Source organism: Pogona vitticeps, chromosome 3, assembly GCF_051106095.1.
Source record: "Pogona vitticeps strain Pit_001003342236 chromosome 3, PviZW2.1, whole genome shotgun sequence".
NCBI classification, from domain to species: domain Eukaryota; kingdom Metazoa; phylum Chordata; class Lepidosauria; order Squamata; family Agamidae; genus Pogona; species Pogona vitticeps.
Genome location: NC_135785.1, coordinates 263,377,223 through 263,393,190, shown reverse-complemented (window position 1 = coordinate 263,393,190; position 15,968 = coordinate 263,377,223). Strand labels below are relative to the sequence as shown.

The following is a 15,968-nucleotide window of genomic DNA, read 5'->3' as shown; positions in this document are numbered from 1 at the left end:
AAAACCCAACTTTCCTCTTGCACGCACACACACACACACATACACCCTTAAGCAGTTTTCTCTTTTCCAACGGCTGGCATCCAATGAGTCTCGCCAGGTTCATACCTTCCGGTTTGGTTTGATAGGGATGAAGATCCGTGGCTTCTCGAGTTTGGATATTTTCTTCCTTATCATTTTAATCCCTAGTTTGTTCTGAAGGAAACTGGTAAGTAAAGGTGGATCTCCTGGAAGCAAAAGGGGGGGGGGGGAGGGTGTTACATACAGCACTGATGTTACCTGTCTGTCATGGGTTTGGAGGGAAAGTTCCATCCTATGGGGAGTGGAAGGCGGGACATCAGGAGGAGGGGCTGTACTGTATAAATATGTGATGCCTGTGTGGTGAAGATGAGAGACGCTGTGAGACACTGGGATGTGACGAAGCAGCAGCTGGGAAGAAGAAGCTGTTGTGGGAGTCTGTGTGTCAGACAGGGTACTACTGTGTGTCAGAGTACCAACCTGATAGGTTCAGGTGTCTGTTGGTTAGCCAGAACTGATAGGTTCAGGGTCTGTGCTTCAAGTTAAGGGTTCTGTGTGAACCAAACTGTATGCATGTATGAGTGAAACTAAGCCACGTTACTTTATCTGATTCACCTGACTGTTTTATTTTTCCCTGTGTGTATTTAAATAAACCTTATTCTTTCTATTGTTTAAAAATCCATCCCTGGTCTGTGTGACTTCTTAAAGGGAATGGTTGGTGGCAGCTTAGTGTAACTGTGTGACATATCCCAGTAGGTCTGGGTTTGTCACATTGATTGGTGTCCAGCGTGTGGGATACGACTGGTCCAGTTGTCCAGTGGTCCAGCAAAGCCTTGGCAAGTGTGCCCAGAGCAAGGGGGGTCTAGTCAGGGACAGTCTGAGGCGCGTAGGTAATCTTCTAGGTGTACCTCACGGGGAGGTGCGCTAGTAGAAGAACGTGCCAACTGGGGAGACTTAGATTAAGGTGCTCTGAGGCAGCCTAGTTTTGGCGGGAAAAAGCTGAGGCAAAACTGCATAGTAACAGTGAGCTAGCTTGCCAGCTGAGAGGCCCAGCAGAGGGGGGTAGGCTCTGACTCGATACTGTTGCAAGTTAGTGCTGAAGAACAGCAGCAATCTCTAGGGAGAGCTGGTTCTGAGGCAAGAAGGAAAAAAGTGGTCGTTTTATTTTGAGGCTTGACTTTTTAAAGCAGCCTGTTCTGAGGGGGGATTATGCCCTTGACTCGAAGCCAGATAGCAGACATGAGTGAAGTGAAAGACCCCCAGATTGACCAAGGTTCTGAGGATGAATTTGGCTCAGTGCAGGGTGACAGCACAGGAGAGCAGAACCCAGAACTTAGAAAATTGCTCATAGCCCAACAGCATGAACTGAGGATGAGGCAATTTGAAGTGGAGGAAAGATTAGAGAGAGAAAGAAGGGAGGAAAGGGAAAGGCAAATTGAAATGGAGGAAAGGGAAAGAGAGAAACAAAGGCAATTTGAATTAGAGAGAGAGAGAATGGAGAGGGAAGAAAGAATGGAGAGAGAGAAAATTGCTCTGGAAAAAGAAAGAATGGCGTATGAGTTAAGAAAATTGGAAATGATGAACCAGAACAATAATAACAATAGGGATTCTGAGGGAGGCCAACTGTCTAAAGCTGACCTGAAGAAATTCCCTGTGTACCACAAGGGAGATTGTCCTGAGGTGTTCTTTTCCTTAGTGGAAAGAGCGTTTGTGGACTTCTCAGTGAGGGAAACTGAGAAGATGACCATCATGCGATCTTTAATCAGTGGTAGCCTGGCTGAGGTTTATGCCGAGATGCCTGAGGAACTGATGAAAGATTTTGCAGAGTTTAAAAAACTGGTGTTTGCCAGACATGGGATAAATGCAGAACAGCTGAGACAAAGATTCAGGTCCCTAACCAAGAAGCCAGAGCAGACTTTTACCCAAGTGGGGGCCCAATTGGTGAGGCTGCTTGAGAAATGGCTATCGCAGGAGGGGACAGAGACCTATGAACAGCTTAAAGACTTGATAGCCCTGGAACAGTTCTATTCAGTCCTGCATGGGGAATTGAAATTCCAGGTGAGGGAAAGGAAACCGAAATCTGTGGCAGAAGCCGCAGAGGTCGCAGATTTTATTTCCCAAATAAGAAAGCCCTTGGGTGAGGGGAAATCTGTAGGGAAACCCAAAGAAACCTACAGCAAGTACTCTCAGGGACCAGGGAAAAGCCAGCAAGGGGGAGGGGCCCATGGTGAAGGGAAGCCCTCAGACATGAAACTAAGACCTCAGATTTTGGAGGGAAAACCAAAACAAGATGAGAGAGAATCAAAATACACCAGAAAATGCTATTTCTGTCAGGGAAAGGGTCATCTAATCTCAGAGTGTCAGAAATTAAAGCAGCTAAAAGGAATGGTGCCTCAGGAGTCTAGTGGGACCAAGCCAAAAGCTGTGTTCTGTGTCCAGAAAGAGCAAGGCTCAGTGTCACCGAGGGAGCCTGTTGCCATGGCTACTCAGTCTGGAACAGCTACCTATGCTGAGCAGGCTGAGGAAAATGGTCCTCTTGTGGAGGTAAAGCGCTGCTTGCTGGTGAAAACTGATTCTCAGTTGTTTGAGACAGCCGGGGTGGACGTAGGAATACTTGACCGTCAGTATAGGGGGCTGCGGGACACTTGTTCCCAGGTAACCCTGTGCCATCCAGATATTATTCCTCGGGAGTTTATAATCCCAAATGAGAGCATGAAGGTGGCAGGGATTGAGGGGCAGGTAATCTCTCTGCCAGTAGCAGAGGTACCTGTCAACTTTCAAGGCTGGAGGGGAGTTTGGCGGCTAGCGATTTCATCGACTCTGCCAGCAGCCGTACTCGTGGGAAATGACCTGGCTGAACATGTGAAACGGGTGCTAGTGATTACACGCTCACAAGCCACCACAGGGACAGTTCAGGGGGGTAATGATGAGCCAGAGACGGAAGCAGAGGGGAGTTCAGAAGCTGTGGTGGAAACCTTGACCACAGACAGCCGATTTGGACAGGAGCAAAAGGCAGACGCCACTCTCCAAAAGTGTTTTGAACAGGTGACTGACGCTCAGCTAACACCTGAAACCCCAGTGAGATTTCTGGAGAAAAAGGGGATTTTATATAGAGAAACCCTGAGGAATATCTCAAAAGGGGGAGATGGGATCAGAAGTCAGCTGGTGGTACCTGAAAAGTATCGCCCCATGATTTTACAAAGGGGTCACTCTGACATGTTTGCTGCACACTTAGGAGTGAACAAAACACAGCAGAGAATCACACAGAATTTCTACTGGCCTGACATAGGGAAGCAGATCAGGGAGTTCTGTAAACAATGTGATGTGTGTCAAAGGCAGGGGAATAACCGCGACAGGACCAAAGCAAAGTTGTGCCCTTTGCCTGTGATTGACACGCCGTTCAAATGCATAGGGGTGGATATTGTGGGACCTTTGCCCAAGGCCACAAAGAGGGGGAACAGGTTCATACTAACAATTGTGGACCATGCCACAAGGTATCCTGAAGCTATACCCTTGACTAACATCGAAACTAACACAGTGGCCGATGCTTTGGTGGGGTATATGTCCAGGATGGGATTTGCCTCAGAGATAATCACAGATTTGGGAGCATCGTTCACATCAAAGCTCATGAAACGCTTATGGCAAATCTGTGGAATTAAGCACAAGGAAACCACTGCTTATCATCCTGAAAGCAATGGGTTAACTGAGAAGTTCAATGGGACTTTAATGCGCATGATTAGGGCTTACTTGGCAGAGAATCCAAACAATTGGGACCAGAAGCTGCAATCCCTTTTGTTTGCTTACCGATCAGTGCCACAAGCCAGTACCGGGTTCAGTCCATTTGAACTTTTATTTGGAAGAAGGGTGAAAGGGCCCCTTGATTTGATCAAACAAAATTGGGAGCAGATCACCCAGGATGACCCACAAGACGTTGTGACTTACATAGACACCTTGATGAATGACCTAAAGAGAAATCTAGAGCTGGCAGCAGAAAACCTGCAAGCTCAGAAGGTCAGACAGAAAACATGGTATGACCACAAAGCTAGAGAGAGGCACTTTGACCCAGGGGAGGAAGTGCTTTGGCTTAGGCCCTGCAGAGAGAACAAACTGCAGCTCAAATGGGCAGGACCATATAGGGTCATTTCCAAGATGTCAGACCTGAACTACCTAATAGAGCAGGAGGAGAACCAAGCAAGGAGGGTGGTTCATGTGAATGCCCTAAAACCCTACTACAGAGGGGAACAGAGGGTTTTATTCGCGATAAAAGCAGCTGAGAGTGAGGAAGCTGAATTACCCTTCTGGGAGGGTAGAGGGGAAGTAAAATACAACCCAGAGGAGGTAAAGATCAGTCCTGCACTCACCCAAGACCAGCAGCAAGAACTAAGAATGCTGCTTAGTAAATATCAACAGGTGTTTTCCAACAAGCCGGGGATAGTGAAGGGAGTGATGCATCGGATCCACACAGGGGATGCACCCCCGCAGGCAGTATCCCCATACCGAGTAACGGGACCCTATAGGGACAAGGTGCGGAAGGAGCTGGACGAGATGCTTAGGGAGAACATAATCGTCCCCTCTTCTAGTCCTTGGTCCTCTCCGATAGTCCTTGTGGACAAGCCTGATGGGAGCATTAGGTTTTGTGTTGATTACAGGAAATTAAACCGTGTAACCACTCCTGATGCCTACCCAATGCCCAGGCTAGACAACCTGATTGAAACCATAGGGGGTTGTCGGTTCATCTCATCATTGGACCTGGTAAAGGGATATTGGCAATTAAGAATTGATCCCAGGGATCAAGAAAAGACTGCCTTTTGCAGCCCTTTTGGTCTCTATGAGTTTCGAGTCCTGAGCTTTGGTCTCAGAAATGCACCAGCCACATTCCAAAGGCTGATGGACCAGACCTTGGCAGGGCTCAGTGACTTTACAGTGGCCTACATTGACGACATAGGGATCTTCAGTAATACCTGGGAAGATCACCTGATACACCTGGAGTTAGTGCTGCAGAGGTTAAGTGCAGCAGGGCTAACAGTAAAGGCCAGCAAGTGTCAGCTGGGTAGCCCAGAAATAAAATACTTGGGTCACATGGTAGGGGGAGGAATGATAAAACCCCTGGAGGCCAAAATAGAAGCTGTTCGTGATTGGCCTAGACCCAACACCAAGAAAAAAGTCAAATCATTTCTTGGGTTGGTGGGCTACTACAGAAAGTTCATCCCGAGGTTTAGCGAGATTGCGGCTCCGCTGACCGATCTGACGAGGAAGAAGGCTGATGACCGCATCCCGTGGACCAGCGACTGTGAGGCGGCGTTCCAGAGGTTGAAGGAGGCGTTAATCAACTACCCTGTGCTGCGGGCTCCAGACTTCGACCGGGAGTTCATCATCTACACCGATGCGTCTAACAGCGGGGTAGGAGCAGTTCTGTGCCAGGAGGATGAGAATGGTGACCAGCATCCAGTGTCCTACCTGAGTAGGAAACTTCAAAAAGGTGAGAGACATTTGGCAACCGTGGAGAAGGAGTGTTTGGCCATAGTCTACGCGATCCAGAAGGCCAAGCCTTACATCTGGGGAAGACATTTTGTTCTGTGCACTGACCATTCACCATTGCAATGGTTAAAGACAATGAAAACCCACAATAGCAAACTTATGAGGTGGGCTTTAAACCTACAGGACTATGACTTTGAAGTGAAGGTGGTCAGAGGGTCAGTGAACTGTGTTGCTGACGCCTTATCAAGAAGACCTGAAGAATGAAGACGGCGAAAGAACATGGACTATGTGTATATAATGATGACAAAAAGTAAAATGTACCTGTTTTTTTTGAATTTGGTTTGTATGAATAAAGGTAAATTGATGTAATGTTAATGGTAAATGTTAAAATGCCTAATTGCTATGGTTTAACTTAGAATGTAAGTATGAGTAAGTATAATATGGTATGTATAACTGTTGTTGTGTATTTTACCTAGGTTGTTTTTTGGTGAAAAGCACGTTAGCTTTCCCCCTACAAAACAACTTATAAAGAGGGGAGGTGTTACATACAGCACTGATGTTACCTGTCTGTCATGGGTTTGGAGGGAAAGTTCCATCCTATGGGGAGTGGAAGGCGGGACATCAGGAGGAGGGGCTGTACTGTATAAATATGTGATGCCTGTGTGGTGAAGATGAGAGACGCTGTGAGACACTGGGATGTGACGAAGCAGCAGCTGGGAAGAAGAAGCTGTTGTGGGAGTCTGTGTGTCAGACAGGGTACTACTGTGTGTCAGAGTACCAACCTGATAGGTTCAGGTGTCTGTTGGTTAGCCAGAACTGATAGGTTCAGGGTCTGTGCTTCAAGTTAAGGGTTCTGTGTGAACCAAACTGTATGCATGTATGAGTGAAACTAAGCCACGTTACTTTATCTGATTCACCTGATTGTTTTATTTTTCCCTGTGTGTATTTAAATAAACCTTATTCTTTCTATTGTTTAAAAATCCATCCCTGGTCTGTGTGACTTCTTAAAGGGAATGGTTGGTGGCAGCTTAGTGTAACTGTGTGACATATCCCAGTAGGTCTGGGTTTGTCACAGAGGGAAATGGATTTTTTTTGCAGGCAGCTGATCAAATTTTCATGCATTACCTTAGCTTGCATTGTGTACCTGTTCCTCCACACAGATATATATCTATCTATAAATACTTTTTTGTTTCTGATCAAAGGCTTTTACAATATACAACACATAAAAAGGGGGAAAGATTTTTTCCCCAGTTTAAAAACAGGTTATCGTAGCAGTTTATTGTCATCAATTGGCACAAATCAGGCTACCGCAGAAATAACTGATTATCAGCGAGCAAACATAATCCACACATGTATATGTAACTTCCATAAGCAGAGGTGGGCACGAACTGTCAGTTCAGCAGTTCATGATTGTTTGTTCAGTGGCCGAACAGGTGCTTGGTGCCTCCCAGCCCCGCCTCCTCCAGCAGGCACCCAATCAGAGGAGGAGGCGGGGCTGGGAAGCGCCAAGCCCCCGTCTGGTCACTAAACACACTGGCGATGAATCGCCGAACCGGCACTTTGTGACCCTCTCCAGAAGCAACGAACTACAAGACAGACTCGGAAGAGAAAATAACCAAACTCCACGCGTTGTCGTCTGCAGTCCACAACTGAGATGCTTGTGTGTATCGTAAGTGCTCTGCAATCATTCTTGATAAGGATACTTCACTCCCCAAAGCCCTCGGTGGCTGGCCTCTACTTCCTTGCAGACAACCCGTCAACGGACTACACAACACTGATACAGAGGTGGCAACGAGAATGAACAACCAACCCCAGGCAACAACCCACTTACAAGCCCCGGTAATGGCACACACTTCCTTCACAGATTGCTGCCTTGTCGTGGCGAAGGGGCTTGAGGAACTCAGAGAAGCGATGGGCTATGCCGTGCAGGGACACCCAAGACGGACAGGACATAGTGGAGAGTTCTGACTAAACGTGATCCACCTGGAGCACGAACTGGCAAGCCACTCCAGTATCTTTGCCAAGAAAACCCATGAACGGAAACAGGCTTGCTTTCAGGCTAAAGGAAATCAACCCTGAGTGCTCACTGGAAGGACAGATCCTGAAGCTGAGGCTCCAGTACTTTGGCCATCTCATGAGAAGAGAGGAATCCCTGGAAAAGACCCTGATGTTGGGAAAGTGTGAGGGCAAGTGGAGAAGGGGACAACAGAGGAGGAGAGGGTTGGACAGGGTCATCAAAGCTACCAACATGAATTTGACACAACTATGGGAGGCAGTGGAATACAGGAGGGCCTGCCGTGCTCTGGTCCGTGGGGTCACGAGGAGTCGGACATGACTAAACAACAACGTCACACACAACATCAGAGGCCTGTTCGTCGGTTTCTTTGCTAAGGTGAGCTACACCATCCTTTGCCAACCGAGCCCCTCTGTGCTCTCTCTCTCTAGGACAATCTCTGTGCAAAATAATTAATGGACATAAATCAGGAATCACAATACACAGAAACCTGTTTCAAAAGATTCTAGTCTACCTGATCGTTCTTTGAATAACCTGAGAGTCACCTTTTTGGGGGGGAGTCACGCATTCCTGGGAGGCAGGAAAGTTTTAAGCGTCGGATCATACTTCCGCACTATTAGAGAGCAGGCCGGGTAGGTGAGGCTCATCAGCCCTGGAAGGCAGCCCATCTAGGAGAAGGAAAACTCCAATTTCAAACCTCCACTGCCTTGCGGCTATATCCATTCATGGAAAAGGCTTCAGGAGTTAACCTAGAGGCAAAATCCGGAGCTGGAGTCCCGAAGGCAGCTCATGTCGTTCTGCCAACTCCTGCGACATTGCTGGAACCAGTTGTACTGGCTCTTGCCTTTCCACTGGACCATTTCAGCAATGTGGAGAGGGGGGATCTGCTGCTTGGGTAACAGCCTATCCTCCATACTACTTTACCCAGGCGTCATGCTCTGGAGAGGGCACTTCTCGATACAGAGCATGTTACCATAGTCTCTCGAGACTGAAGGATGCCTATGAACCTTTGAGTTTTTTATATATACGTAAGATTTTAAAAAAATCATAGATAGCAAGAGAACAGAAGTGGGAGGGAGAAGAGAGAAAGCAGAGGAGGTAAGAGGGAGCGCCCAGCAAGCCAGTGTGTGAGAGAAGGTGGGGAACAGAAGCAAAAAGAGGGAAGAGGTTTCATTTATAACGGAACCCCTCTAGGGAGGTAAAAGGTAAAGGTTCCCCTTGACAATTTTTGTCCAGTCGTGTCCGACTCTAGGGGGCGGCGCTCATCCCCGTTTCCAAGCCATAGAGCCAGCGTTTTGTCCGAAGACAATCTTCCATGGTCACATGGCCAGTGCGACTTAGACACGGAACGCTGTTACCTTCCCACCGAGGTGGTCCCTATTTATCTACTTGTATTTGCATGCTTTCGAACCGCTAGGTTGGTGGGAGCTGGGACAAGCAACGGGCACTCACTCCGTTGCGTGGATTCGATCTTACGACTGCTGGTCTTTGGATCCTGCAGCACAGAGGCTTCTGCGGTTTAGCCCGCAGCGCCACCACGTCCCTTTTCTAGGGAACAAGGTCCCAAATTCCACATGGAGCTGAATGGGAAAATAAGAGTCCAGCTTACAAGAACTCCTTTTGCAATCACCAGAAGGGGAACCAATGAGGTTGAAAGCATAGCCTGCAAGGCCCATTCTCCCTGTGCTGGCTGCTGCCCCCCCCCCCCAATGATTTCTTTCCACTTAGCAGCCGCCCTGACAAAACCCCAAACGCTGGCAGGTGGAGACCGTACCGCTCCGTGAAATGGTGAAAGGGTTGCCGTAGAACGTCAGCTCGGTCAGAGACGGGAAGAGGGCCACAGCGAGCAAATCCTCCTCATGCTCGATCTGCAAGCCAGAAAACAGAGGTGCGCGCCATCAGGGCTTTCGTCAGGGGCAAGAGTGGCGGCTGCCAACGCCGGAAGGGACAAACAACACACTTGGGCATAAGGTGGAAGCCGCGTCCTCCTGTGCTGTGCCACTCCAAAGCTAAAGAAGAGAATTCGGAGGATGGCGTGTCTTTCCACACAATAAACAAATCCCGCCCACATAGAGAAGATCTGCAGGTCAGGTAGAAGATTCCCAACCCAGAGCCTGGAAAATTTTACTACATGAACTGCTATAGTTCCTTGACATGCTGTGCTTCCACCAGGAAAAAAAAACCAGTAATGTTGAGCCCCTGGCTGACGTAAGCCCCACACTAGAGGTTCAGAGGGGCCAAGAGACCTGCTCTGCGAATGCAGAAGGGTAAAGAGAACCCCTGAGCTTATTAGCCTTCTAGGAATTTCCCATCTCTTTTAAGTGGAGGTTTTTCAAAGAACTACGCTTTTCGAAGAACTATACGCCAAGCTTCCTGTCCCCTTCTTTATGTAAGTACAGCAGCGGGAGGGAGACAGCCGGAAAGCAAAATTCCAGGGCTGATCTGTTGCGAGTCAGCCAGAAATCTGCTCTACCTCCTTCGCCGGAGGTATGAAGCAGGAGGGGGAAGAGAGATTTTTCAGGGCTGCTAACATCCTGTCTTGAGCAGTGAGGGCCAGTCTATCTCCAGTCCCGGGCGCCTGTAGCCATGCGGCTGGCAGGGAATCCCCATCCATGATTGGCAACATGTCATAAGAAGCCATCTTAAAGCATGGAAACTTCTTGCACGGAACAGAGATTTCCAATCTAGTAAGCAAAATAAAACTGGGCATCAGAAGAACATATTGCTCTTGGGGTACTGAGGGTTTACACACAAGTGAGCCATTGGGGGGGCCACATGCAGCCGGAGACCTTGATTTGCCCACCCCCACCCTCACTCAAGGATCCTGCTCGGTCTCTATGGCTCTACAAGATCCTGGTGAGTCCCAGACCTCCAGGCCTGGTGACCAGATTACAAAAGAGCAATCTGTCTTGGGAACGACGGAGAAAAGTGTGGCCGATCACCTGGTTGTTGGCCAGGCTGAGAAACCTCAGCTCCGGTAAGGGAAGCGTGAACTCTGAGCTGACGTCACTGGCAGAAGAAGTCTCAGGAACATGACGTGGTGGCGCCGAATCCTCCTGTAAAAGAAAGAGAGAGAGAGGAAAGATGACCAGATACAACCTACACCCCCCAAGCAAACAAAACCCTTCAATGTTCACTGGGGTGAATAGGTTGTAGGAGAAAACCCGGCCAGCACAGCCGGTGGCGAAGGCTTCTGGGAGCTCCCATCCAAGAACATCTGAAGACCCCAGGTTGGGAACCACTGCGTTATTGAGTCTATAACGTTCTAACGGTTTCTTTAAGAGATTCAGGCTCCGGGTTTTCCAATTTGGCAAAGAAACCTTCCCAGTCCAACATCCTGTTGCTTGGAGGACCGCTTTCCTAACCAGCAACTTGCCTCTCCCTACAAGGCCAGACAGCTCCATTGGGCGGGAGTCCAAAAAGCCCATTTCCTGAGATCTTAATTTCTTGCCCTTTAGCATGACTCTTGGATAAACGTAAACATTCCACTGGGAGAACTCCTGACAGCCGGCAGCCCACCAGATAACTACCTTATCTCGCCTTGTCCTGGATCTCTCCCAGCCTTGACCCCTGACCACTTCTCTCCGAACTGGAGAGCTCACAGGCTCCATCGGAAATCTTGGGTGCGCAAAGCATGAAGGACCCTCTACCACTGAGTGGTTGATGCTCATCTGCAGCGAATGTCAGATGATGGATCAGGATTTCAGGACCAGTGATCTGACAAGCAGCCCACCAGACAGACACGAAAGCCCAGGAGACCCAAAACCTCATGTTCTTCCTGGCTTGAGAATGCAAAGTTGTACGTCTACATTCACAGGGAAGTAAAACCCTCTTTCCCCCAAGTCAGTCATTGGAGCTAAATCTGCTTAGCTTCCCGATAAACCAACAGGGGTCAAAGTTTTGCCTCTGAGTGTTGGGTGGGGGGCATTTTTCCATTCCCAGGTTCTGCCATGAACATTCAGATATGAGAACAGAAAGTAACTTCTGGTATAAAAAGAAATTGCACATGTTGCTTTTGGCAAAACAAGGTGTGCGGAGAGGGTTAGGGTCTACTTAACGGAAGAACTCGCAGGGGTATTAGGTTCCTGTTTCGTTGGTGGGAAAATCCAAGGAAAGATTCTCATGCTGAAATGCCATTTTTAACTCCATTTGGCCACAAGACCACCCCGTGGGCTGTTGGATTTACCTTGTGGGCTCTATTTATTCATTTTTTGTTTTATTTAAAGGACTTGGATGCTGCCTTTCTCTCAAAGGCTCCAAGGCAGCTTACAGTACTGAAAGAAACAAAGTTAAAACCTAAAATAATGAATAATTACAATATAAGAAAAGAATTAAAACAAATATCTTATTAAAACGTATCAATAAGAGCAATGCTAAAAGCAGAAGTAAAACAACGAAGTTCAATTATCCCTTTTAAAATCCTCTTGGTCAATGGGCCAATTTAAAGGAAAGCTTGCCTGAAGAGAATATGCTTGTGGAAGGACGGCCAAGACGAGACCAGCCTGGCTTCCAGTGGCAGGGAGTTCCACTGTCTGGGAACTTCCACAGAGAAGGCCCTTCTCCTATATCTCCACCAGACGTATCTGTGAAGGTGGCAGGACCGAGAGAAAGGCCTCCCCGGATGATCTTAAAGCCCAAGCAAGCTCATGAAGGGTTTTAATTTAATTACTGGGATGGCTTGTTAAAAACCCATTATCTGGAGCAACAGCAAAAGTGCAAAGCCATCAAGAATTTCTCCTGCAGAAGCGCCACTGGAATGAAGACAAAACAGTTCCATTTCTTTGGCTTTGGCGGGCAGACCCCCCCTGTGCCCCACCAAAGCCGGCAAAGGATCACAGAAAAGGCAGAAGCACTTACCTGCTCGGTCGGCTCCGGAGACCAAGAAGGAAAGACAACCTCTAGCAGGGAGAGAGGGAAAGATAAAAAGTTTAACATCAGGCTGCCGGAGACGGGGGGAAGGTAGCCAGGCAGCCTGGAAAGGCTAAAATGCCATGCCAGTCCCACGCCACCCTAATCCAACAGGTTCCCCCCAACACACACACACTGCCCACCCCTAGGGCAGAGCAAAAAAAGTCAGACGGCAGGAGAGAGAACACGGCTCACAAAGGAGATTGTAAAAGGAAAGCGGGGCTCTTGCTCTTTGTGCGACCGTGCGTATGAGTGACACGCAACGGGGCCCCAATGGGAATGGGTTTTAAACCCCCCCATGGGCCATACACAGTCCTCAGAGGCCCAAAGGCACCCCCCCAGCCCCCAAACAGCACTACACACCTCCCTTCCGCTCTGTAGGGAGTTGGGGGGGGGCGACTGCTTTTGCCCACTTCTTTTATTTAAAAAATACAGTAACACCTGGGGGAACAAGCAGGTCTTTTCCATTTAAACAACATGGCTTGAAAGAAAAAAATTGCTGGGGACTTTCCATTTTGTAAAGTGGCCCCATGCAATGTTTTGGATTTCTCCATGTTGAGATGTTGCTGTCAGTGTCAGGACGGGACGGGGAATCTGCTGGTTCGTGGGTTCTGTGAACCGTTTTCAGTGGAACGATGGAGGTGGAGTGTGGGTTCCGAATTGTACCGTGACAAGAAATAGAACGACATCGACGCTCTGGACCCACCGGTCCTGTCGGGATCCCTAGTGCTGTGCAGGATGATATATTCGGGTTTCTCGCAGAACCTCCGGGTCCCGTTCGGGCTGAGCCGTTTCCTCGCTGTTTTCCGGCTACGGAGCCCTGCTTTGATGCCGGACTTGGCTGATAAAGGATGGATGGAGAAACGGGAATGGTTGATGTGATGGAGGTACGGGACCTCCTTAATGCCGTTTTTGTCCAAGTTTAATTGCTTCAGGCTGAGGAGACAAAGTCGTAGCCGTTAAACGGGAGGGCAAGAGTTTTTGCAAAGGCTTTCCTAGGGCGCCAAGAATTCCCAGCCTCCTTGGAATCAGAAAGGAAAGACAAACAAGAGTCGGGAGGAACTTTGGAGAAACCACTCCTAGAGGCTTCAGGTATATGGGGAACAGCATGGAGGACAGGATTAAACCCTGAAGGGCTTCACAGGCCAAAGGTCAAGGCGTCAAACAAGAATTCCCCAGCAACACCTTCTAAGAAGGACCAGAGTGGCTGGAAAAACAGTGTCCCCAATGCCCATCTCAAAAAGCTGACCCAGCAGAACAAGATAGCCAATGACCCTAAAGGCCATCCTAGACCATAGACTCTCAAAGCCAGCATGAATGTTTCACTTGTGAACTCCGTATTTACAGTGGTGTCTTGCTTAACGATTACCTCGTTAAATGATGAATCTGCTTTACGATGAGGTTTTTGAGCTTGCAATAGCGATTGCAAAACCATATTTAGATAGGGAAATTTCGCTTGACGATGATCGGTTCCCTGCTCTGGGAACCGATTTTTCGCTAGACGATATTTCCAAAACAGCTGATTGGCGGCTCTAAAATGGCCGCCCGCTGTGCTTTAGGATGGATTCCTCACTTTACAGGCACCGAAAATGGCCGCCCCATGGAGGATCTTCGCTGGACGCTGAGGTATTTAGCCATTGAACTGGTTTTCAATGCATTTCAATGGGCTTTTTTGTTTCGCTTGATGAGGATTTTGCTTAACAACGGTTTCAATGGAACGAATTATCCTCATCAAGCGAGGCACCACTGTACTGTGTTCCGCTGGATAGGTCTTGAAGAAGTGGAAAGCTTGCATTAAAATGGGCCAGTTAGTCTTTAAGATGCCACAATGTTTTTGTCTTTATAAAAATATATACCTATTTTCCCCTGTATAAGACACCTCCATGTATAAGATGCCACTCACTTTTCTCATCCAAAATTAAGAAATCTAAGTGGGGCTTAGCAAGTGTAGGGGGAAAGGGATAAAAGTGCTGCAGAATCGCTTTGATCCCTGCTTTCCCCTCCACTTGTTTTTGTTCTCTCATCAGCTTACTTCCATGTATAAGAGGACCCTCAATTTTATTCTAAAGATTTTAGACAAAAGTATAGTCTTATATACGGAAAATATGGTATATATCTTATTTTTCCCCTCTTTGCCAGGTATGATAGCCTTTGAGAGGGCCAGTAAAACTCAGTGAAACCAGATGGAAAGAGATGAAAATAATCCATCCCATTTAGGCTTAATAATAAAAACTGTGCAGCATCAGGTCAATTCGGACACATGGGGATCCTCCCCAGGGTTTCCCAGGAAAGAGAATACACAGAAGGGGGTCTACCCTTCCCTTCCCTCCTTCTGGGGGAGCCCAAGGACTGTGCAGATTGGCCCAAAGCCACACCTTTTGGGGCTTAGCGAACGACTCGGGGACAGCTCATTCCTGACAACGTCTCCCTTACCTTCGGAGGTTGGCCAGGCTGACAAAGACATTTGGGTGAGACAAGTGGTTGTCGTCCAACAGTAAAACTTCCAGAACTGGGAACATAGGGCAGCTCTCGCTGGGGAGGGAAGCGTAAACATGTCTGGAAACGGTAAAGGTGCGAGAAAAGCCAAGGGAGGGAGGAAAAAGAGATCTGAAGCCCCAACAGGGAAACTTTTTTAAGCCCAAAAGATCAGAGAACCCTAGAACGATGGAGCTGGCAGGGTCTCTGAGGCCATCCTTACTCAAGGCAGGAATCCAGATCCAAGCAGATTTGACAGAAGGTGGTCCAGTCTTGTCTTGAAGGCCTCCAGCGTTGGAGGGCTCAGCACCACCTCCCGAGGTCATGGGTTCCACTGTCATACTGCTCTAACAGTTAGGAAGTTATCCTTGATCGTCAGCCAAAATCTGGTTTCCTGTCGCTGGATTCCATTATGACCTGTCTTGCATTCTGGGATGATGGGGAACAGATCCTGCCCCTCCTCTGTAGGATGACCTTTCAAGTCTTTGCAGAGATGCAGAGTTGGATGCTGGCTCACCCCGATGGCATCCTCTCCCTTTCTCTCTCACTCACAGACGCATGCACAAATCCTCCCTTCTTATTATTACGCCTCCTCTCTCTCTCTCTCTTTTTTGTCCCATCACCTTTTCCTTCCTCTATACTTTCTGTTTGTCTGCTTAGAATAGAGAGCCCGGAACAGAATCCTCCTGGGGCTGTAGCTGGAGCAGCTCCCTTCACTCTGTCACTCCTCTGCTTTCCAGGGAGCTGAGCCGAGGTGGGGAAGATCGCAGGGAAGGGGGAGAAAACTTGACTTTTCTCGCTTTTCCCAAAGAGCACGGAAAGGGTGTAGGCCTTGGCTAGGGCTCAGTGGGCCAAACGGGAAGGCCAATTGACGGTTCAGACTTTGCTCAAGGGTTTTAGAACCACCCCCACCTCCTACTGATGACCTACATTACTGTATTCTCACAAGGTTTCCATGTTTACAAACCATCCAAACTGCTCCACGGTAACTCAAAATTAAATCGGTCCCATTGTGTTCAGGAAGGCTGAGCTCTGAGAATTGCAGCCACATGCACTGAACAGAAGAGTAATCCCATAC

General features: G+C 48.3%; 2 protein-coding genes across 2 annotated transcripts in view; one reads left to right on the top strand and one right to left on the bottom strand.

Annotated features, from left to right (window-relative positions):
• Positions 1-15,968, top strand: part of LOC110078166 (sialidase-3) — a 94,053-nt gene that overhangs the window by 40,634 nt on the left and 37,451 nt on the right. The gene's annotated exons all lie outside the window — the stretch shown is intronic.
• Positions 1-15,968, bottom strand: part of XRRA1 (X-ray radiation resistance associated 1) — a 36,268-nt gene that overhangs the window by 11,225 nt on the left and 9,075 nt on the right. The window contains exons 7-12 of the mRNA XM_078390234.1: positions 14,849-14,947; positions 13,122-13,351; positions 12,365-12,405; positions 10,450-10,563; positions 9,282-9,375; positions 106-224 (exon numbers count right to left, since the gene is read on the bottom strand). Of these exons, the coding sequence (XP_078246360.1) occupies positions 106-224; positions 9,282-9,375; positions 10,450-10,563; positions 12,365-12,405; positions 13,122-13,351; positions 14,849-14,947 (697 nt within the window). The remainder of the gene's footprint in view (positions 1-105; positions 225-9,281; positions 9,376-10,449; positions 10,564-12,364; positions 12,406-13,121; positions 13,352-14,848; positions 14,948-15,968) is intronic.